Here is a 23,219-nt window from a genome sequence, read left to right as displayed (position 1 = left end):
TCTCAACAGCTTGTCATCTCCCACTACCAGCCTCCCTTTGAACCTGATTAACCCATTTGAGAGTGTATAACCTGGATTTCCAGCTGGTTGGATGGTTAGTTGAGTTAAAAGATCCCTCAACCAATTGGTCTTCTCATAACTTTCAGATATATCTTTCACCCAATCCGGCACCACAGCAGTAATGGCCTGGCAGGACCCCTTTTCTTCCCTTCTTGAGAGAGCATCAGCCACCATGTTTTCCTTTCTTTTTCTGTACTGTATGGTATAATTCAAGCCCAACAGCTTTGAAACTCCCTTCCTTTGCAATTGTGTGTGTAGCCTTTGCTGTAACAGAAATCTAAGGCTTTCATGATCAGTCTTGATAATGAATTAATGTCTTTATTTATCAACTGCTACCAACGCAACAATCAACTCCTTGTCATACACACTTAATCCCAAGTGTTTTGGGGCAAGAGCCTGGCTAATGTATCCCAGTGGCTTTCCTTCTTGCATTAACACAGCTCCCACTCCATTGTCACAAGCATCCATTTCTACCACAAAAGGTTTAGAAAAATCAGGCAGTGATAAAATCGGGGCCTGAGTCATAGCCCTCTTTAGTGTCAAAAAGGCTGCTTCAGCCTTGGGGTTCCAATGGAAGTTGTCCTTTTTAAGCAACTCTGTGAAGGGTTTGCTGATTATACCATAATGCTGTATAAATCTCCGATAATACCCTGTCAGCCCCCCAAATCCCGTTAATTCCTTGACTGTTGTGGGCCTAGGCCATTCAACCATGGCTGATATCTTTTTAGGGTCAGTGCTGACTCCTTTTCCTGAGATTACATGACCCAAGTATTCTGCCTCTCCCTTAGCAAAGGTGCATTTTGATAACTTAATATACAATTGATTGGATTTAAGGATCTCAAAGGTTGTTCTTAGGTGGGATATGTGTTGATTAAAATTGGAGCTATAGATGAGGATGTCATCAAAGAAAACAAGTATGAACTTCCTCAAGTAAGGGTTGAAAAGGTGGTTCATTAAGGCTTGAAAGTGGTAGGGGTATTAGTGAGCCCAAACGGCATAACAGTAAATTCATAGAGGCCTTGATGTGTTCTAAACGCCCTAATTTGGTGATACCCTAGGCCTTGAGGTCCAGCTTGGAAAAAAATGGTAGCACCAGTTAGCTCATCTAGTAGGTCTTTGATAATAGGTATAGGGAATTTGTTCTTAATAGTAATGGCGTTGAGTTGGCGGTAGTCAACTCAAAACCGCCATGTTTCATCTTTCTTTTTTACTTACAAGAACAGGTGAAGCAAATGGGCTTTGGCTGGGTTGTATGATGGAAGTTGCTAGCATATTCTTGACTAGCTTCTCAATTTCTGTCTTTTGTATAGGGGGGGTATTGGATTTGATGTTTACCAGTTCTGAGTTTGGTTTGAGGTGGATGGAATGGTCAAAGGGTCTGGTGGGAGGTAGGGAATTTGGCTCAGCAAATGGATCCTTAAATTCCATCAAAAATAAATGTAAAGCATCAGAAAATTGTACCCCAGTAAGGAGTTGAAGGACAGCAGATTTTCCAGCCTTGGTGTGTTCCTCCTTGTCAATATCTTCCTCATCCAATTCCACAGCCTGTATGGAATACAGTTGTGATACCTGTCCCCCCTTTCTTCTGTAACAATTTCTGCAACTTTCTGCAGTTATCATCTTGCATTCTCTGGTTTCGAGGCTCCCAACCAATGTCAATTTCTTGCCACCAGTTTCCACCGTGACTTCCAATTTGTTGAAGTCAAAAACCAGAGGGCTAACTGTCCTCATCCAATCTACCCCCAACATAATATCACATCCTCCTAGTTCCAAAATCCTTAAATGTGCTATAAACTCTTGTCCCTGCATCAGCCATTTGAAATCAACACACTTGTAGTGGCTGTACATTTTGTTCCCATTGGCTACAGTCACCGAGAAGGGTGTAGTGGCTGTTAGTTTGCACTTCAAATCTTTGGCAGTGGCTTCATTCAGGAAGCTATGGGTGCTGCCACTATCAATTAACACCATGAGCCTCCTTTTTCCCACCAGTCCTTTCACCTTGTTAATTTTCCCTGTTGGGCCTCCTTTTAATGCATGGAAAGAGATTTCTCCACCTTCATCCCCTTCCATTTCTTCCTGAGCATTTTCAGTCTCCTTTACAACCACCTCTTCTTCTTCTTCTTTTTCCTCATCCGACCCTTCCATATTAAGCAACTGCCTCTTACACTGATGGCCAGGACTGTATCTATGCCCACATTTATAGCGCAGTCCCAGTTCTCTCCTCCCAATGGTTGACTGGTAGAATGATTTTGTCTCGGTAGGACTTTATGCTTCTTGAATATAGCCTCCAAGGCAAGTTCCTGTAACCTCACCTTTTCAGCAGCCTGCCTTACTGTTGCAGGCTGCATCGTTTTGACAATGGGCCTCAGCTCATCCTTAAGGCCACTAATGAAGCTGGACACAAAGTAATTCTTCGTTAGTGCTGGTTGTGAACTCTACATCAAGGATCTTAACTCCTCAAATTGAATTTGATATTCAACCACTGATCCTTCATGTCTCTACTTTTTAAATTTTTCAATCACATCTGTCATGGATATCTCCTCCCCAAAACGTTCACACAGATCTTCAGCAAATTCAGCTCAACTGACCTCAAACCTCTTCGTCTTAAGCCACCCTCGATACCATGAATCAGCCATATCATTCAAATAGGCTGCTGCCATGTTAATTTTCTGCCCTTCGGCCACATTATAAAACTGGAAAAACCGTTCACATCGGTGGATCCACCGCAGTTTTGATCCCTTAAAACACCGGTATCTCCAACCTGGGCATGCAGGTGTAATTAGGGGATTGAGAGGAAGATCCCCTTACCTGTATTGCTGGTTCCATGGTTGGAAATTCCTCTGCCTCCTGCACTCCTGAGGCTCTACGAAGAATGCCATTGCCAGGCTTGGATCTGAAATCGTCCTCGGGGGAAAATCCGGTGACAACCAGAATTGAGGCAGTGATGACAGCATATTGAACATGCTGTTAATCCTTTGGCCATATTGATCCATGGTCTCCTTATTCTTCTTCAATTCCCTCTGCATACTCTCTCGAGTTGCAGGATCTCATTGCACACTCTCCCATATGGCCAAACCTGCCTCCTGAGTCTGAAGCATCCCAAACTCCAACGCCTCCATCCTTGCGTCTAGTTGCTTCAATATAGTACCTTCAGCCATTCCTCAACAGTCTGGTCTGCAATCACCTTTGATCTGCTACCAAATTTCCACCTACAATCCACAATTTATCACTGATCAGAGTTGCACCTGCTGTGGCTCAGCAATCCACAACTCCAATCCAGATTGCCGTGGATCAGCTTTCTTCTTCAATCTGATTGCAATCGCTGTGATCCCGATCTCTCCGATCGGCTCCTAATTTGCACCTCTCTACTCGCTTCAATCTCAATTCTATGGCTGTGGATTGCTGGCTCTGAAACCTAAATGTTAAGACTGAGGCCTGGGCGATGTCACGATGGCTGGAATTATAGAAGATCTGAGAGAAAATAGAAAGGGAGGGAGAATTTAGAGAGAGAAAGAGGGGGAAAGAATTTGTATTAATCTCAACATAATTCCCATCCTCTACACTTAGCCTTTTTATAGGCTCTTCCTTTCAGTTGTAATGTCTTAACTGAAAAGGTACAATCAGTTACAGCAGTAACTAAAAGGTACAACCAGCTAATTCAACAGCAGCCTAATGATGAGTATACCCTTAGGGTTGTGACACCGCCTTGGACGCTTACATGGCCATCCATGTTATACTTCTATCACAGAAGGGTAGGCATGTAATAATAATAATAATAATAAGAAGAAGAAGAAGAAGAAGAAGAAGAAGTTCACCTGATGCTCACTCTTTTTCTTCCTTCCTTACTTCCCTTGCTTCCCTTGCTTTCTTTCTTTTCAATGATGGCAGCACTCTTCAGGGAAGTGTCCCAGCTGGGAATATTGTTCACAGGGATGGTCAGGTAAAAGGTACACAATGGCCAAATAAGTGTATAAGGTGAGTGTGCCAAGATCGGTAGAAGTGGGGGATGACTCTAGGGCACAAAGGGCATGTTGTGAAGTCATCCTAGTCTCATTGACTTACTATGGCTTGTATCCCAAAAGCAGAATCTGTAGTCACCCAGAGATATTAAGCATGCCATAAATGTCCTTTTATTATAAAATGTATGGTGTGCAAGATAATTTATACACATATAGAATGATTCATTAGGTTTTCCATAAAAAATATAGATTATGATAGTGGTCTATTTAACAAATTAAATTAACCTAAGTACAAAGATCAAGAAGTCTTTATATTAGATAAAGAACCAAAAACTTCCATTTGCATTGCTACCAAAAGTCTTCATTTTCGATTGCTAGGGGATTTGATAACAGTAGGTGGCCCAAAGAAACAATTAAATAAATAAACGCTAGTCTAGCAAAAAAAAAAAAAAAGTCAGCTAACACTAGCAAGGTTCAAAATTGAAACTGCACAGAAATCGGGGGACAAAAAACTACTGCTGAAGTGAAGTCATAATATATGTTACATCAACTCAAAATACAATAAAATAAAACTGTTAGATGACTGTGATATATCACATTTTTATTTTTATTTTTTCTAAAACAGTAGTATCTATATATATATTAGTCTTCTAGCCCATATCCTTACAGTATGATGGGAGGGGCATTACCTGGAAACTCTAAACTGTCAAGTCTCTAAGATGAGACTTGAACAGAACAGAGATTAGGGAAAGATCAAGAGAGAGAGAGAGAGAGAGAGAGAGAGTTTGGAGGGAGAATTTGAAAGAGAGAGTTGAGAGGGAAGAGAGATAGGAGGGAAAGAATTCTGTTATTTCTCAACATGAATCCCCATCCTCTTACATCTTAGCCTTCTATAGGCTCTTCCCACTGGCTTAAACAGCATAACCATAGGGAAAAGAATCAACAAAGCAACAACTAACTAATACCAGTGGCTACTGCCTTAACAAAATTTCAAAATTGCCCTTGGATCGTGACATAAACATAACAAATGAGTGAGTTTTTATATAAGAAACCCAGTAAATTAATGCTAAAATTATGCACACTTACACAGAGATGTCTAAGTCATGGTATAGGGGAGTAAATTGTTTTTATTTCTTCCCAGAATACTTTATCCCCAAAATGTGTATATGCATGTATAGTGTACATGACTACAAACAGAATGTTTCACAGATTTGTATTGATGCCAGAATAGCAACTTCATTGTTGCATTATCAAAATAACAGCTCAGTACCATAATGACAAATAAGTGTACAAAACAAAATATATAAAACAGGCATATACAAACTAACTTACGGTCATGTACGTTTTGTCTAGTGTTTGGATTGGAAATCGGAAGAATCGGAGGTAATTCAGACCAAGAACACAAGGATTGAAGGGAGAATTGGACAGAAATGGGAGAGATAATAGATAGAAATGAGGGAGAGTTGTAGATAGAATAGAGAAAGGGAGAGATTAGAGAGAAATCAGAGGGATCGAGAGAGGGATCAGGGGGAAATTGAGAGAAAATTGATGAGGGGGAAATGACTAAATTCAATTATCAATTCAAACATACATTCTCTAACTACCTTACCCTATTTATAGGTTGTTCCAACCTATCTAATTGAGAAGTACAACTATTCTTAGCAACCTAGAGTACAATATAGTAATGCATATAAGCTAACTACTATTATAATGACAATTATAGTCTCGGGGATCCTTGGGGTTGTGACACTTACTAGATTAGTATGTTCCTAGATTCTTCTTACTTCCGCACAATTCGTTACTCGCTATGTTTTTCTTTTCCCTTCCTTTGCTTCTCATTTTGTTTTTATTTATAAGTCCAAGCCAGGTGTGTGTTTTACTCACACATCCTTATCAAATCTATGTACTTGCTTTGACTCTCACCTAGCCCATATCCATGTGGCTATTTCCATTTTGTCTTTTATGAGGGAGGGAGACAGAAAGAGTTTTAAGAGAAGAAATAGAAGGTGCCCTTCTAGGGTAGATTCTATATTAGCCTTTTGGATGGTAAGTGTGGAGATTTTGAAAACATTATCGGAGATTATGTTGAGTGATTAGAGGATCCATAAAGATTGGAGGAGATTAGAGGATCGTGAGCTAACTTTCCTAAAGTCAAAGATAGATATCTTCTCCAAGATTAGATCCTGATTTAAGAAGTTTCCTAATTCTGTAATTGTATCTTTAGTTTCCTTGTATAGCATATGACATATTTGTTTTTCCTTTTCTATAACTTTCCTATAGTATAATCTTCTTCCCTATTAATAGGAAATGTATTTAGTAATCTATACGAAAATATATTTATTGTTCTTCTCCCTAATATTTTCTGTATGGTATCAGAGCAGGAAAAAAAAAAATCCTTCTCTTTTGTTAAACCCTAGGTAGTGACTGCCACGCCATCCGCCTTTCAATTGTTCACTCTTGCAACCTTCAAATCTGCTAATCACAACATGGCCGAGAAAAGCAATCAGTCTTCGGATATCATCCATGTCCAGCCAACAACACGGGAGCCGTTGACAACAATATGTTTACTATCACTGGTCACAAGTTGAATGGGCAAAACTACCTTCAGTGGTCCCAATCCGTCATGATGTTTATTTGCGGAAAAAGGGAAGGATGACGACCTAACTGGAGCCATAAGCAAACTAGGGGAGGAACACCCAAAGTTTCGGATGTGGAAATCTAAAAAAAACATGGTAATGTCCTGGCTTATTAACTCCATAACTAATGAAATTGGTGAGAATTTTTTGTTGTATGACACTGCACAAGATATCTAGGAAGTTGTTAAGGAGGCTTACTCACATGTTGAAAATACTTCCGAGCTGTTTGAGATTGAAAGCATGCTTGATGATCTGAGGCAGAGAGAATCCCATGTTACCTAGCACTTTAATTCACTCAACAAGTATTGACTTCAGTTGGATAAGTTTTATACAATCCAGTGGAAGTGATTAGAAGATTCATCCAAATACAAACAGGTTGTTGAAACAAAGAGATTATACAAGTTCCTTATAGGTTTAAACAAAAACCTAGATGGAGTGAGAGGGAGAATTCTAGGTACAAAACCTCTACCAAGCATTCGGGAGGCTTTTTTTGAAGTACATTGAGAGGAAAGCATGATGAAAATAATGCTGAAAACAGCCACTCCAAGTCTGGAAGATTTAGCCCTAACCACTCGGGGCACTCAACAACCAACTGGATAGAAAAAGGGGCGTCCTTGGTGTGATCACTGTCATAAAATAGATCATACTAGGGACACTTGCTGGGAAATACACGACAAACTAGTAGATTGAAAACCGACTCATGAAAGGAAAAGTAGAGGCAATATAGCCTTTATGGAGGAGGCTAATACAACCTCTGAACCAAAATTTTCCGGCAAGGAACAGATGGAATGGCTGAAAAAAATGTTTAGCCAGTCACAAATCACTTAGCCTTCAGTAGTTGCCTCTGGTTCCATAGCCCACAAAGGTAATTTCCTAAGTGCTTTCACTGCTAAACGTGAATTATCAATTGTATAGATTATTGACTCAGGAGCATCTGATCAGATGATTGGAAACATCAAGCTATTGACAATCTTTAAGCCCTGTGAGGAAACATCAAGCTATTGACAATCCTTGAACCCAGTGATGAAAATTGGACTATAAAGATTGCAGATGATTCCCTTCAAGGGTAGTAGGGACAGGTTCTATAGCTCTATCCAAGGATCTTATCCTGAAATCTGTTCTCTTGGTTCCTAATTTAGACTGCAATCTATTGTCAATCAATAAACTCATTACTAATCATAATTGTGTGGCCAAGTTCTCAAATAATTTGTGTGAATTTCAGGATCAGACTTCGAGGAAGATTATTGGCAGTGCTGAGGCATGTTCGGGACTCTATCTCCTAAAAAAGAACCACCTCTGAAGCATACAAATTCATCCTAGTAGCTACTTCTCCATAGAATGTTCTAGTTGTCCCTCTAATTTTCATTCTGATAATAATGATGCAAGTTAGGACACCCCAATTTTGTCTACAACAACAACAACAACATATCCAGCCTTTATCCCACTATGTGGGGTCGGCTACATGAATTCTAGAATTCCATGTATTTCTATCTTTTGTCATATCCTCATTTAGATCCATATATTTCATATCAAATTTTAATGTCTCTCCTAAAGTCTTTTTGGGTCTACCTCTACCTCTTTTTATGACTAATTGTTCCATTTCATCAACTCTCCTCACAAGAGTGTCTCTTAGTCTCCTTCTCACATGACCAAACCATCTTAGTCTAGTCTCTCTCATTTTCTCCTCGATTGGCACTACTCCTACCTTATTACGAATAACTTCATTTCTAATTTTATCTTTTCTTGTATGTCCGCACATCCATCTTAACATCCTCATCTCCGCTACACTCGTCTTTTGCTCATGCTGGTATTTGACTGCCCAACATTCTGAGCCATACAGCAAGACTGGTCTTATAGCTGTCCTATAAAATTTTCCTTTCAATTTTAATGGGATTTTACCATCACATAACACCCTCGATGCATTTCTCCATTTTAGCCAATCTGCCTTAATTCTATGTGCGACATCCTCGTGGATTTCTCCATCTTTTTGAATCACTGATCCCAAATATCGAAAATGGTCTTTTCTTTGTAAGATTTGGTCTTCTAATTTTATTATAACATCATCCACTCTTGCATTTTTACTAAATTTGCATTTCATATATTCTGTTTTCTTTCTACTTAATTTAAATCCCTTAGATTCTAAATTGTTTCTCCACAACTCAAGCTTAGTGTTCACTCCTTCTTTTGTTTCATCCACCAACACTATGTCGTCTGCAAATAGCATACACCATGGCACATCTGTTTGAATATCTTTAGTGAGTTCATCCATTACTAGGGCAAATAAGTATGGACTTAGTGCAGAACCTTGATGCAGTCCTATTGTAGTTGTAAATGATTCAGTATCCCCTCCGCATGTTCTGACCCTTGTCTCTACACCATGATACATGTCCTTAAAGGCTTGTATATAGGCTATTTTGACTCCTTTCTTCTCTAAAACCCTCCATAATACTTCTCTAGGGACCCTATCATAGGCATTTTCTAGATCTATAAACACCATATGTAGGTCCTTCTGATGATCTCGATACCTTTCCATTAGACACCTCAGTAAATATACAGCTTCCATTGTTGACCTACCAGGCATGAAACCAAACTGATTTTCTGACACCTTTGTTTCCTTTCTGAGCCTCTGCTCTATTACTCTCTCCCAGAGTTTCATGGTATGACTCATTAACTTAATTTCTCTATAATTTTCACAGTTTTGAACATCTCCTTTGTTCTTGTATATAGGAACCAAAGTACTCTTCCTCCACTCATCTGGCATCTTTTTTGATTTAAGGATGGCGTTAAATAGTTGCGTTAGCCAGGAGATGCCCTCTTCTCCCATGCATTTCCATGCTTCTATTGGTATATTATCTGGTCCCACTGCCTTATGATTTTTCATCTTTTTTAATGCTTGTCTTATTTCATTTGAACTTATGCGTCGATAGAATATGTAACTCACATTCCCTTCGGAGTTACTAAGATGTCCCAACCTAACTCTTGTGTCACCACCATCATTGAATAATTTTGTGAAATACTCCTTCCATCTCTCCTCAATCGCTCCCTCATTTACTAAAACATTTTGATTGTCATCTTTTATGCATTTCACTTGATTTAAATCCCGTGTTTTTCTTTCTCTTGCTTTAGCTAATTTATATATATCCCTTTCTCCATCTTTTGTATCAAGTCGTTTATATAGATTCTCATATGCTTTTGACCTTGCTTCACTAATAGCTCTTTTTGCTGCCTTTTTTACTTCTTTATAATTTTTTTGATTTTCTTCATTGTTGCATTGATATACCGCCTTATAGCAAGTTTTCTTATTTTTAATTTTCAGTTGTACCTCTTCATTCCACCACCAAGACTCCTTAAGGTTAGGGGCTCTACTATTTGTCTCTCCAAGGACTACCTTTGCCGTGCTTCTCAGAGCATTAGCCATTTCTTTCCACATTTGGTTTGTCTGTCTTTCTCCATTCCATTCCCTTCTACCCCTTAATTTTTCTTTGAAGATTAGTTGTTTCTCCCCTTTTAAATTCCATCACCTGATTCTTAGATTTTGTTTTATGTGATTTTTTCTCTTCCAATTTCTTACTTGGACGTCAAGTACTAGAAGTTTATGCTGAGTAGTCAAACACTCTCCCGGTATCACCTTACAATTCCTACAACATAACCGATCCTCTTGTCTCATGAGGAAGTAATTTATTTGGGTGCTTGAGGTGATATTTTTATATGTGATTAAGTGTTCGTCCCGTTTTTTGAACCTAGTATTGGTTATAATGAGCCCATATGCCATAGCAAAATCTAGGATAGATTTACCCCCATTATTAATTTCCCCGAATCCATACCCTCCGTGTACCTCTCTATATCCGTTTCCGTCTCTACCCACGTAACCATTTAAGTCACCTCCTATAATCACTTTCTCTCCTCTTGGTATCATTTGTATGAGTCCCTCTAGGTCCTCATAGAATTTTGCTTTTATCTCATCACTTAACCCCGCTTGTGGTGCATATGTACTAAAGATATTCATAGTCATTCTTCCTAGACTAATCTTCACCATAATAATCCTATCCCCTATTCTCTTTACATCCACTACCTCATCTATTAAGCTTTTATCCGTAATAATCCCCACTCCATTTTTCGCTCGATCAGTTCCTATGTACCATATTTTATATCCAGCTTCTGATAAAGTTTTTGCTTTTTTCCCTACCCATCTCGTCTCTTGAAGGCACATAATATTAATTTTTCTCCTAATCATCACATCCACCACTTCCATAGCTTTGTCTGTTAATGTTCCTATGTTCCATGACCCAATCCTTAATCTATGATTTTGTTTTTGGCCTTGACTTTGGATTTGATTTTGTTTTTGGCCTTGACCAATTTGATTTTGTTTTTGATTTTGGTTTTGGTTTTGATTTTGATTTTGGTTTTGATGACACCCCAATTTTGTCTATCTTAAGAAATTGTTCCCCTCATTGTTTAAGAATAAAGATTCACATTTGTTTCAATTTGTGAAATCTGTCAATATTCTTAACATATTCGGAACAATTATCCTAGCCAAATTTACACAGCATCCTATCCTTTTTCTTTGATTCATAGTGATATGTGGGGGCCCTCTCGAGTCCAAAAATGTTATCGGTTATTGTTGGCTTATCTCTTTTATTGATTATCATACATGTCTTGCGTGGGTATTTCTTATGAAAGAAAAGTTTGAAGTTGGTCAAATTTTCTAGAATTTTAATTCAATGATTCAAAGTCAATTTCATGCCAAGATTCAAATCTTGAGAACCGATAATGCCAAGGAATATTTCAACTCAATCCTTGGAGACTATCTTTCAAATCAAGACATTATTCATCAGAGTTCTTGTGTTAATACACCCCAACAAAACGGGGTTGTTGAATGTAAGAACCAACATCTTTTAGAAGTGGCCAAATCACTCTTGTTTTCTTCTAATGTCCCTAAACAATTTTGGGGTGAAGCCATTCTTATAGCCACCGATCTCATCAATAGATTGCCCTCACAGACTCTCAACCACCAAACACCAAGTCAACTTCTTCTTAAATCTTTCTCACACTCTCGGGTTCTCTCACACATTCCTCTAATGGTCTTTGGTTGTTCTGCCTTTGTCCATGTCCATCACCCATTTCGCAGCAAGCTTGATCCTAAATCCATCAAATACATTTTCTGTGGCTACTCTCCTCATAAAAAAGGTTACAAATGTTACTCCCTCGAATATAAACGGTTTTTTACTTCAATGGATGCAATTTTTTTTTTGAAAATCAGCCATATTATCCCAAAACTGCTTTTCAGTGGGAGAACACTCTAAATAATCCTAAAGAATATCAGTTTTGGCACATTCCTTCCATTTCTAGTCTTTTTGTCTCTAGTCAACAGCAGCAGCTTGATCCAAATCGTTCCATCAGCCACCACCCTCAACATCCCCATACCAATGAATTTCAAGTTTACTCTCAGAGGAAGTCCAATCAAGAAGGGATTGAACAACAAACACATCCTAGGACTGACCAAGACACTAACCCGAATCTGATGATAAGTGAAGGTAATTCCAATGATAAAGCTATTGATGATGACCTCAATTAGCCCATAGCATTGAGAAAAGGGGATAGATCATGCGCACAACACCCAATTCAAAACTATATAAGGGTCTCTCACCTGGCTTCAGTGCATTTGTTTCAAGTACGAACAAGGTGCAAGTTCCTAACAACATTCTGTCACGACCCCAAGGAATCCCAATGATATATTAGTAATACATGTCATGTGTTTTCCTTATTAGTTGCATTTTCTGTTATTGTTAGCATCTTCAATTGTAAGCCTATAAATAGGCTTGAATAGTTAGAGGAAGGCATCTTAATGAATGATTTGAATCTTAATTCCCTCTCTCAATACTCTCCCACGACTTTTCTCTCTCTCCCTCAATTCTGTTCTGTTCTGTTCTTCCTTGCCCTTTTCTTGCTCTATCCTCCTCAACCTCTTATCCAAATTCCTTCCTAGACCCTAGCTAAACCCTAGGGTCATGACATTTGGTATAAGAGCTATCGTCCTTGGTGATTTTCTCTGTTGAGTAATTTCGACAATTATCAGCAGTGAATTTTGGCCATTCTAGTTCAACTTTTGAAGCAGAAGTAGACCAGGTGATTTTCGAATGTGATTCCGACACTTTCTAATAGTTGGTCCAACAAAGCAGAGCAAATAAATTCTTGGCCAATATTGAGGCGCATCAGAGTAGCAATTCCGTGAAGTTAATTCAGCAAATCAACAAAGAGAATCGGTTCTCAGGAGACTGCCATGAGTATTGATCGAGGTGAGCAGCAGCAAATCGGAAGACACCACTTACGTGGAATTGGATCGAACTGGCCAGAGTGTAAGCGACTTTTGGCAATTGATCGAGCAACAATTTAAACGAAGATTAAGGCATCAAAGAGAAGCAAATTGGAGCGATCGAAGGCTACAACGATCGCGGTCGAGTTCGAGCAATCTTGAATCCGCTGTGAATCAAACGCGGAACAGGGGGACCGTGATCTGCATGCGGCCATAGGCTATTGCTCTTAGTGACAAAATCAAATCAGGTAAGGAGTTACGTAGCGGAAGTTGCTTTCAAAAGCAAGACGTTGGACGATGATTGGGTGTCGACTCTGCTGGGGCTAGCCTTAAATCAGTTTGATTCTAGCAAACTCGCTGCATGTGATTGAGGCGAAAGGCAGGAGTGATCGGAAACGGTTCAAAAGTTAATTTCGCAAGCGGCGATTCTCAATTGCTCGATTTCAATTCAGATGTGGAAGTTGAGCAAGAGGTGAGTTCTAGACAAATTCTGACTTGATTTTGGCACATTTTATGGGTTGCAGCAGAATCAACCAACATAGAAGGTGGAATAGGCCTAGGCTTCCAACTTGAGAAATCCAGGAAGTATTGTTCGATCAAAGAAGGCGTGCATGTGGCCAAGGCTATGAAGGTGACCTCGGTTGTGGAGAAGGAGAAGCGGTTGGGGACTATCGCTGAATCTATAGCGATAGCAAGCAAGGCCTGAGGGTGTTTATCCATTGTGATTATCGGCTATGTTCGTGAGTAGATAGCGAGAAGTAAGGCGAGTGTTGGAAGCAGATCTTTGAGCACGCTGATCATCGCTCATTGCAAATATAGGAGGTCATGTACAATTGATTGAGGCAAACTTAGGGCTGCTGATTTCGATTTTGAGGAAGACGACTTAGATCTCGGTGAATCCTGAGCCGCTGGATTAGGCAATTTTCGGAGGCAAATTTGGAGCAGATCCAGGTATGGAAATAGCAGGCGAAGCTTTTGGTTGGTGATTGGGCAAAAAGGGATATAGGCTCAGGGTGAATTGAAGCAAAGCCGATTAATATGTGATTGTTGCGATTTTGGAAGGTGAAGTAAACCGACGATTTCAATTGTGCGATTCCAGGTCTAATCGTTGCGTGCGCAGTGAGTTTGGGCGAACTTAGGGTGCAGATTTTATATTCGAGGAAGGCAAATTAGAGTGGCGCAGTGGGTTATTGGATTGGAAACGGGTCCAAAAGTTGAGATTAAGAAGGCGACGGTTCTTAGCTATTGCATCTTAACTAAGGCAGAATTGAAAGCAACACGAGGTGAACTAGATGGAATTCCGATGGGAAGCTATTAAAAGCGGGAAACGCCAGAACCAAGGGCAGGTGGATGACCGTTTGGAGACCTTAGAGATGGGGTGTCGGCAAGCTCAAAAAGAGATCAGCTGGAGCCAATCGGAGTATGCGGACAATCTAGATTTACCCTCTAGCGGGCTTCGGGAGGAAATTGCTGGGTTTCCGCCAGCAGATCAGCCAGCAGTTGAAGCCTTGAGCATGTTAGCTAGGCAACCTAATGTCCGCCTTTCGAGGAAATTCACTCCCAGGGCTTCTTCGGCACCCATTCTAACTACGCCAATGCATAGACAGAGGTCACAGAATCTGAGGGAAGCAGAGGACAAAGCTGAGGCAGAGGAGGATAATTGGGACCAAGGGGTTGGCAGTAATCACTCCACCATTCTAGAGTCACAATTGGACATTCCCCCATTTGAAAGAGAAAGACCTCAGTGGTGGATCCGACGGTGCGAACGGATCTTCTACCAACACCGAGTAGTGGAAGGGGAGAAAGTGAAAATGGCTGCAGCTTATTTGGATGTTGTTGCAGACGCTTGGTTCCAAAATTGGAGTTGGGGAAGGGTAGAATGGGGTTGGCAGTAATCACTCCACCATTCTAGAGTCACAATTGGACATTCCCCCATTTGAAAGAGAAAGACCTCAGTGGTGGATCCGACGGTGCGAACGGATCTTCTACCAACACCGAGTAGTGGAAGGGGAGAAAGTGAAAATGGCTGCAGCTTATTTGGATGTTGTTGCAGACGCTTGGTTCCAAAATTGGAGTTGGGGAAGGGTAGAATGGAGTTGGCCACAGTTTGTAAACACCTTGTGTATTCGGTTTGGAGAAAGGCCCAAAACTAATGTTGTCGTAGGAGTTCCTAAGGCTGCTCATCAAGTAGTGTAGGGAGCGGATGTAGTAGCTATGGAAGGGGAAGTTGGAGTTCATGCAGCTCAGGAAAAGTATGAAGCTGATAAAGACCTAAGGATAAGGACGGTAGCTGCAAAGAATGAGGAAAAACCTGAATTGGATCAGGCAATTCAGGCTGCCAAGAACGTAATGGTAGTTGTTGAAGAAGCTATCAAGGTTCCATTGACAGAAAATCTGCTGGAAGTGGGTATTTAGTGTACACCAACAATCGGGAAGTTAAAGATACCCCAATAGAGGATACCTCTACTAAAGAGAAAGAAGATATTGGGATGATGGTGGGGAAATCCTTTGTGGAAGGAAATGAGACTTTCGCTGCTTTGATAGTCCTCAATTTCATTGAAAAGCAGCAGCACCAAATCAAATTTCGGCCTGCAAAGTAGTTTGACTTACTCTCTACAGTTAGAGCGATTATGGCGGAAGGCGTGATAGGTCAAATGGAATTAATTTTGAGAGCAACAAGGAATGGGTTGATGGTTGGAACAGGTGCTGTAGCAAATCATGGTACTGCTGTTTTCGGAGAAAAAGACACGGAAAGACAAAAGAAAAGAAAAGTAAGAGATAAGAACAAGAAAAGGCGAAGAAGAAACCATATTATTAAGGCTGGAATTCGCTGAATAATAGGGTCAGCAGTAGTCAATTCTTAGGGACAAGAATTGTTTGAAGGGGTGGGGATTGTCACAACCCTAAGGAATCCCAAGGATATATTAGTAATACATGTCATGTGTTTTCTTTATTAGTTGCATTTTCTATTATTGTTAGCATCTTCAATTGTAAGCCTATAAATAGGCTTGAGTAGTTAGAGGAAGGCATCTTAATGAATGATTTGAATCTCAATTCCCTCTCTCAATACTCTCCCATGGCTTTTCTCTCTCTTCCTCAATTCTGTTCTACTCTTCCTTGCCCTCTTTCTTGCTCTATCCTCCTCAACCTCTTATCCAAATTCCTTCCTAGACCCTAGCTAAACCCTAGGGTCATGACACATTCAGGAAGCTTTTCAACACCCAAAGTGGAAGAAGGGTGTCCTTGAGAAAATTCAAGCCTTGGAGAAGAACGAGACTTCGGATATTACAGACTTACATTTGGAAAACATCCTGTGGACTGCAAATGGGTGTTTACAGTGAAATATAGAGAAGATGGGCAGGTTGAAAGATATAAGGCTTGATTTGTGGCAAAAAAGTTCACACAATCTTATGGTATCAATTACCAAGAGACATTCGCCCTAGTGGCTAAGCTAAATACTATCAGACTACTGTTTTCTCTAGTTGCAAATTTGGATTGGCCTCTCCACCAATTAAATGTGAAGAATGCATTTCTAAATGGAGACCTAGAAGAAGAGGTTTACATGGACATTCCTCCTAGATTCAAAACTAATATTACAAAAATCAAGGTATGTAGACTAAAGAGATCACTTTATAGACTAAAACAGTCTCCTAGAGCTTGGTTCGAAAGATTCACAAAGGTAATCAAAAAGCATGGATATGGTCAATGCCAAGCATATCACACATTCTTCGTCAAACATTCCTCAGGAGGTAAAATGTCTATTCTTATTGTTTATGTGGACGATATCATTGTCACGGGAAATAAAATTTTTGAAATAAGATGCCTCAAAGAAGTTCTTGCAAAGGAGTTTGAGATCAAAGATTTAGGAAACCTAAGATATTTCTTAGTCATGGAAGTTGCAAGGTCAAAAGATGGAATTTTAATCTCTCAAATGAAGTATATCTTAGATCTCTTAAATGAAACAGGTATGTTGGGTTGCAAATTGGCGGACACTCCCATGGAATCTACTACAAAGTTAGATATTGGCAAGGAAAGTATTCCAATTGATAAAGGGAGATATTAATGATTGATGGAAAAACTTATATACTTATCACACATTAGACCGGATATAGGGTTTTCTGTTAGCATTGTGAGTTAATTCCTAAATGATCCTAAAGAAGAACACATGGAAGCAGTGTATCGCATTCTAAGGTATCTAAAGTTAACTCCAAGCAAATGGCTGATGTTCAGGAAAATAACAAACAGAGAGGTGGAAGTATATAATGATACTGATTGGGCTGGCTTAATCCTTGATAGGAGGTTAAACTCCGAATATTGCTCATTTGTGAGGGTGGAAATCTGGTGCAGCAAAAAACAATCTGTGGTCTCTAGAAGCAATGTTGAGGCTGAGTTTAGAGTTATGGCTCAAGGATTTTGTGAATGAATATGGCTGAGAAGATTACTACAAGACTTGGAAATGAATGTTGCTAGACCAATAAAGGTATTGTGTGACAATAAATCTGCAATCAGCATTGCTAAGAATCTAGTTCATCATGACCGAACAAAACATGTGGAAATTAACAGGCATTTCATCAAGGAGAAGTTGGAAGAAGGGGTATTTCAGCTTATCTATACACCTACCAACAGTCAAGTTGTAGATATTCTCACTAAAGCCTTTACCAAGAAAAATATTTGATGATTTAAGCTGCAAGTTTGGTCTGAATAATATATTAAGCCCAACTTGAGGGGGAGAGTGGAGATTTTGAGAATATTATCGGAGATTATGTTGAGTGATTAGAGGATCCATGAAGATTGGAGGAGATTAGAGGATTGTGAGCTAACTTCCCTAAAGTCAAGATAGATATCTTCTCCAAGATTAGATCCTGATTTAAGAAGTTTCCTAATTCTGTAATTGTATCCTTAGTTTCCTTGTATGGTGTACTACATATTTGTTTTTCCTTTTCTATAACTTTCCTATAGTGTAATCTTCTTCGCTATTAATTGGGAATGTATTCAGTAATCTATACGAAAATATATTTATTGTTCTTCTCCCTAATATTTTCTGCAGTAAGTACAGTCATTATGAGAGATAGTAGAAAGGTCAGTTTCTATTCTATCTTGTTTGTCTTTTCCCTCATAACTCAAGTGTTTCGTGTTTCCCTTCTGTTGACCATCACCTTCCAAATATGTTTTTGTAAAAGTGGAGTATTCTTATCCCTTCTTCTTCTTCTTATTGTTATTATGATTTTTTATATTGTTTCCCTTTTCCTGTTTTTGTCTTTTTCCCCGTTACTGCAAACACATTTTAAGTTCTCTTTTCTTTGACCATCACTATCCATTTAAAGTGAGATTTATTATCATTTTTTTTTCCATAAATGCATACTTATCTTTCTTCTCCTCTTTTCTTTTTTAATGTGCTCGCAAAGTAATATTTGTTTTGTATATGTTATTGCTCGCACATGCATATGCATATATATATATATGTGTGTGTGTGTGTGTGTGTCCTTTTTTCCCTGGTTTTTCAAGCATATTCTACTGATTGTGAAAATTCTAAATATGAAATAAAATTGAACATACTGGCTAAACTTTCCAGGCTTAGGTGGCATGGGTTGCTGTTGCAAATCTATTATTTGCTTATGTGCAAACTTGTTAATATGTTTTATTTGACAACTGAAAAAAAAAAAATTTAAGCTACAGCTGATGTACAATCTTTTTTGTTATAAGTTTGCAGTGTCTGGTGATGGGTAAGAGGTGATGACACATTTAAAAGACACTTTTAGGCATTGCAATTCTTAATCTGTTGGCTTGACTCCCTGAGTTTGGTTATCCTTCTTGGTTTGGAATGTAGCGAGAGGCATTTCTGAGTTATCAAAACAGCAAAAGAAAAAAAAAATTGTAGTGATGGGGGCGTTCTTATTGTTTGCATGTCATTGTGCGAGTTTGGATTGTATGTTTGAGAGATAGCATGGTTTATGATATAAGCTCAATCCCTGAGTCACCCTTTTCTTGCCAGGATGTGACAGCCACTAAAGGCAATGAGTTTGAAGACTATTTTCTTAAGCGTGAGCTACTGATGGGCATATATGAGAAAGGGTTTGAAAGACCATCTCCTATTCAAGAGGAAAGCATTCCGATTGCATTAACAGGGAGCGATATTCTTGCCAGGGCTAAAAACGGAACTGGAAAAACTGCTGCCTTTTGTATTCCTGCTTTGGAAAAAATTGATCAAGATAACAATGTTATCCAAGGTTTTTATCTCAACCATTTCATAGTTTTTGTGGATGTGGAATATTTTTATTTTAGTGCTATTTGCAGTGACATGTTAGTAAAAGGAAATAAAAAACTTTTCTTGTTTGGTTTCATTCTTTCAAGGGCATGCAACTCAGTGTCTTCTCTTGAAATTCACTACCTTTCTAATCCTGGAAGAGAGTTTTTCTTCTGTAGTAAAAATTGGATTTGGACGATACTTGTTGAAAAAGAAAAAAGTTGGATGTGGGTAAATGAATTTGCAAATACATCTGGTTAAACATCTATATAAATTAATATTTCAATTATGTCATTGAAGTCATCAAGGTATTATTATCAATATATGCACCCTGGAATGTTTGATGACTGGAATATAATTTTTGAGTTTGTTCCCAGGCCAATATACTGTTTGTGGGTTTCGAGTTGGTGTACTACAGGTCTGCATCATAACAAATGCTTTCATGTGTTGCAAACCATTGTATGGGTTGCTAAAACATTTATTCTTGATGTCAGGAGTTGTCTGATTCTGAATCACGCATCTGTCTGTTACTTATGATACTTGATTGTTTTGTTGCAACTGGTGTTATTTTAAATAGTACATTCTTGGCATTTGCTTGATTTTCTTCTTGTTTGTGTTATTATGGGGTTTTACCTGATCCATGTCTTTTACGAGACAGTTGTTATACTTGTTCCAACTCGAGAATTGGCTCTACAAACATCCCAAGTCTGTAAGGAGCTTGGAAAGCACCTCAAAATTCAAGTCATGGTTACCACTGGTGGAACAAGCTTAAAAGATGACATAATGCGTTTGTATCAACCAGTTCACTTACTTGTCGGAACTCCTGGAAGAATACTAGATCTTGCTAAAAAAGGTGTTTGTGTTTTGAAAGATTGCTCAATGCTCATCATGGATGAGGTATGCATGTTTCTCTTGATGTCATCAGTTTCATTGATGAATTAACTTTGTTGATTGGTTATCCTAGTTTGTTTTCTTTATTTCTTTTGTCCCGTGTCTGTAAAAAGGTCAGGACTTGTGAGTGTAATGTACTACTAAGAGAGAATGGCTGTATTTTTAAAAGAAATGATAATTCAGAATGGCCAAATTTTTAGTGATGGTTTTTCTATTGTTCTTCTACCATTATAGTCACTAAACTTGTTTTGCTGTGGGAAGGAATATTTTAAGTAATGCCAAACTCTCAAGGTTGCGGTTGCATTTTCTTCTCTATGATCGACGGCATTGTCTGGCCATTCACTTTGAAGATAGAGACATGATCAGCATTTGAATACGGTTTTCACATAAGAGAACAGAATACGGTTCATACCTTTTCTACCCACTCTGTTTGAAGATTTTCAATTCCCTTAATATTATGGTCCAAGTCAGGCTTTCCTTGGGCCCTGCTCCTTGTGCTTGTCTACTTGGGCTTGTCTATTTAGAAGTTTTGCACAAAAAGTAGATACAAGATTGAAGTAATGTAGTTTTAGAGTTGTCTGATTCTATTCTTTGTTGTCTACCTACTTTAACATCTATAGTCAAATAATCTAATAGATATGGATATGGCTTTCAGGCTGATAAGCTATTGTCTCCAGAATTCCAACCTTCAGTGGAGCAGTTGATTCGCTTTCTAACTCCAAATCGTCAAATATTGATGTTTTCAGCCACATTTCCTGTTACTGTTAAGGATTTTAAGGATAGATATCTACCGAAGCCCTATATTATTAACCTTATGGATGAGCTTACTCTCAAGGGTATAACACAATTTTATGCTTTTGTTGAAGAGAGGCAGAAAGTCCACTGTCTAAACACTCTGTTCTCAAAGGTTTGTTTCTCTGACCTCAACATGCATAATTACATGTTCTGTTAATGGATAAATCACAGTGTTGGCATCTACAGCTCCAAATCAACCAATCAATCATTTTCTGTAATTCGGTGAACCGGGTAGAATTGCTGGCTAAGAAGATCACAGAGCTTGGGTATTCTTGCTTCTATATTCACGCAAAGATGCTTCAAGATCATCGGAACAGAGTATTTCATGATTTCCGTAATGGTGCATGCAGGAATCTTGTTTGCACGGGTAGGTTTTTAGCCTTTCTGTTTCATTTGGCATAACTGCTTCTGCTATGTAAGAGCTTATCTCCCCCTATCCCTGCACCCACATGAAAGATAGAGAGAAATAGTGATCTACATGGCGTGCATATTTGATTTGTTCCTTTAGTAACAAACATTAAGAACATGTTTGTGCAATTGTATAGTGGGACTAAGGCTCATGATTGTTGTTGTGTTGTTGTATGCAACTTCTTTGGTGATTATTAAATAAAATGCACCTCCCATGCTCATCATGCTTGTAAAATAAAATATTTAATGGATACCATAAGCTGTCATCATAGACCACTCCTACTTAAAGATTTAAATGTGTTTAGATCAGTGTGCTACATAATTTCTGATTGACTAGAGCATTAAGGTGAAGTCTGAGAATGAGTTAGCATTTACTAATACACTGATCTTCTGGTCTCTTTGCGATGTGGAATACCCTCACTCACTCCTGCTAAAAATCAACAATTCCTAGACCTACATACATGTATATGGCTTGTAATTAGAAACATAGGTGCAATTGAGAGTAGAACTCTGCCAACTGTTGGAGAAGCAGATAAGCACAAACTTCCAGGTGTTAGTCAATCCACAACACATACCACACAGGCTTTAACTATATAATTACAGCTTCACAAACAGGGAAAGGATAAGCTAGGCCTAATGAACATACAACAATAACAACAAAAATCACAAGCCTTAATTCTACTAACTGGTGTTGGCTTACATAATCCTAGCCCTCCAACCATCTCTATCAACAGCCATATCTATAAGCTACACTGAACCAAAGACATGCGGTCTCAAATGGTTTAGGACAATTACAACCCTTGATCTTCAACCCCAAGAACAATCACAAACAGTGCGACAGCTGACAGGCATGAAGAACATGCCAAATATTGGATGCTAGCTGAAGTATGACAGGGTTCCTTAGCCAGAAAGTTCTGAATTGAGTTTATTTTCCAAAGTAGTGAGTTGATAGTGTGACCATACAATGTCCTTGAAATTACTGTGTTATTGTTGCATGCTTGTAAGTTCTGTATGTATTAGGTTTCTTCATGATGGAGATTTTTAGGAATCCATTATTATTTTACACGTAACTTGTTTAATATGATTTAGCTAACTTGTGAGTAGATTTATCATATTTTGATTATGATTGATTGTTTCCCTAAAATGATATACAAGTCAGCAAGTGTCTGACATGGATGATGATCAAATTGCCCATATTGCATAATTTTGAAGTGCCAGAGAATGTGTTCTAACTAAAAGTTGTTATGAGTACATGGATGAATACAGAAATGTAGGATCTGATTGAGTGCTCTTGGGTTGCTCCATGGCTCACGGGACAGATCAAGAAAGTCATGGTTCTGTAGAGCCATTTTGTCCAGTGGGAAGCTTTTTTGAGGTCTATTCACTTTAAGATTGGTAACGGTACAAGGACTAGGTTTTGGTGAAAACCTAGTCAGCTAATTGGTATACACTTAGTCCTTTATGTTCTTTTTTTTTCTTTCCCCGACCCCTTTCACAATGGGAGATTGTTGTTAGTGATTGCTTCCAGACTTCCCATTCTGATGGTGCTTTTCAAGAAAATTTCAGGAGTTGGAATTGGATTCTTTGATAGGTTTTTATGTTATTCTTGTGAAATAATATTATCTGGTCAGGTAGAACACACGAGTTTGGTGGTCTTTGTCAAGAAGCTCTTTTTCTTGTAAATGCTTTCTGTAGTATTCTTGGTGAAGGCGCAGAGGCTCTTCCATAGAAAGCTATCTGGAGGCTGAAAGCCCCCTAGGGTTGCCTTCTTTCTTCCGCTGGCCATCTAAGTGGCCATTCTCACAGTTGACAACCTGCTTAAGACAGGTCAGTGTTTGAGCAATCGGCGATGGACCACTTACTACTACTCTGCCTTTTTGCTAGAGGACTGTAGTATCTCTCTTCCCACCTTG

The 23,219-nt window shown here is 38.9% G+C and overlaps 1 protein-coding gene across 4 annotated transcripts in view; it reads left to right on the top strand.

Annotated features, from left to right (window-relative positions):
* The window catches only part of LOC127801169 (DEAD-box ATP-dependent RNA helicase 8), a 38,271-nt gene that overhangs the window by 11,622 nt on the left and 3,430 nt on the right, over positions 1-23,219 (top strand). For all 4 annotated transcript variants that reach the window (XR_008022970.1, XR_008022969.1, XM_052336061.1 and 1 more), the window contains exons 3-6: positions 18,961-19,195; positions 19,871-20,109; positions 20,759-21,010; positions 21,085-21,265. Coding sequence is in view for 2 of the 4 variants with exons in the window: in XM_052336061.1 (XP_052192021.1) it covers positions 18,961-19,195; positions 19,871-20,109; positions 20,759-21,010; positions 21,085-21,265 (907 nt within the window). In the remaining 2 variants the exon portion in view is untranslated. The remainder of the gene's footprint in view (positions 1-18,960; positions 19,196-19,870; positions 20,110-20,758; positions 21,011-21,084; positions 21,266-23,219) is intronic.

The sequence above is a fragment of the Diospyros lotus genome, chromosome 5 (assembly GCF_014633365.1).
Source record: "Diospyros lotus cultivar Yz01 chromosome 5, ASM1463336v1, whole genome shotgun sequence".
NCBI lineage: Eukaryota > Viridiplantae > Streptophyta > Magnoliopsida > Ericales > Ebenaceae > Diospyros > Diospyros lotus.
This window is presented reverse-complemented; position numbering and strand designations above follow the sequence as displayed.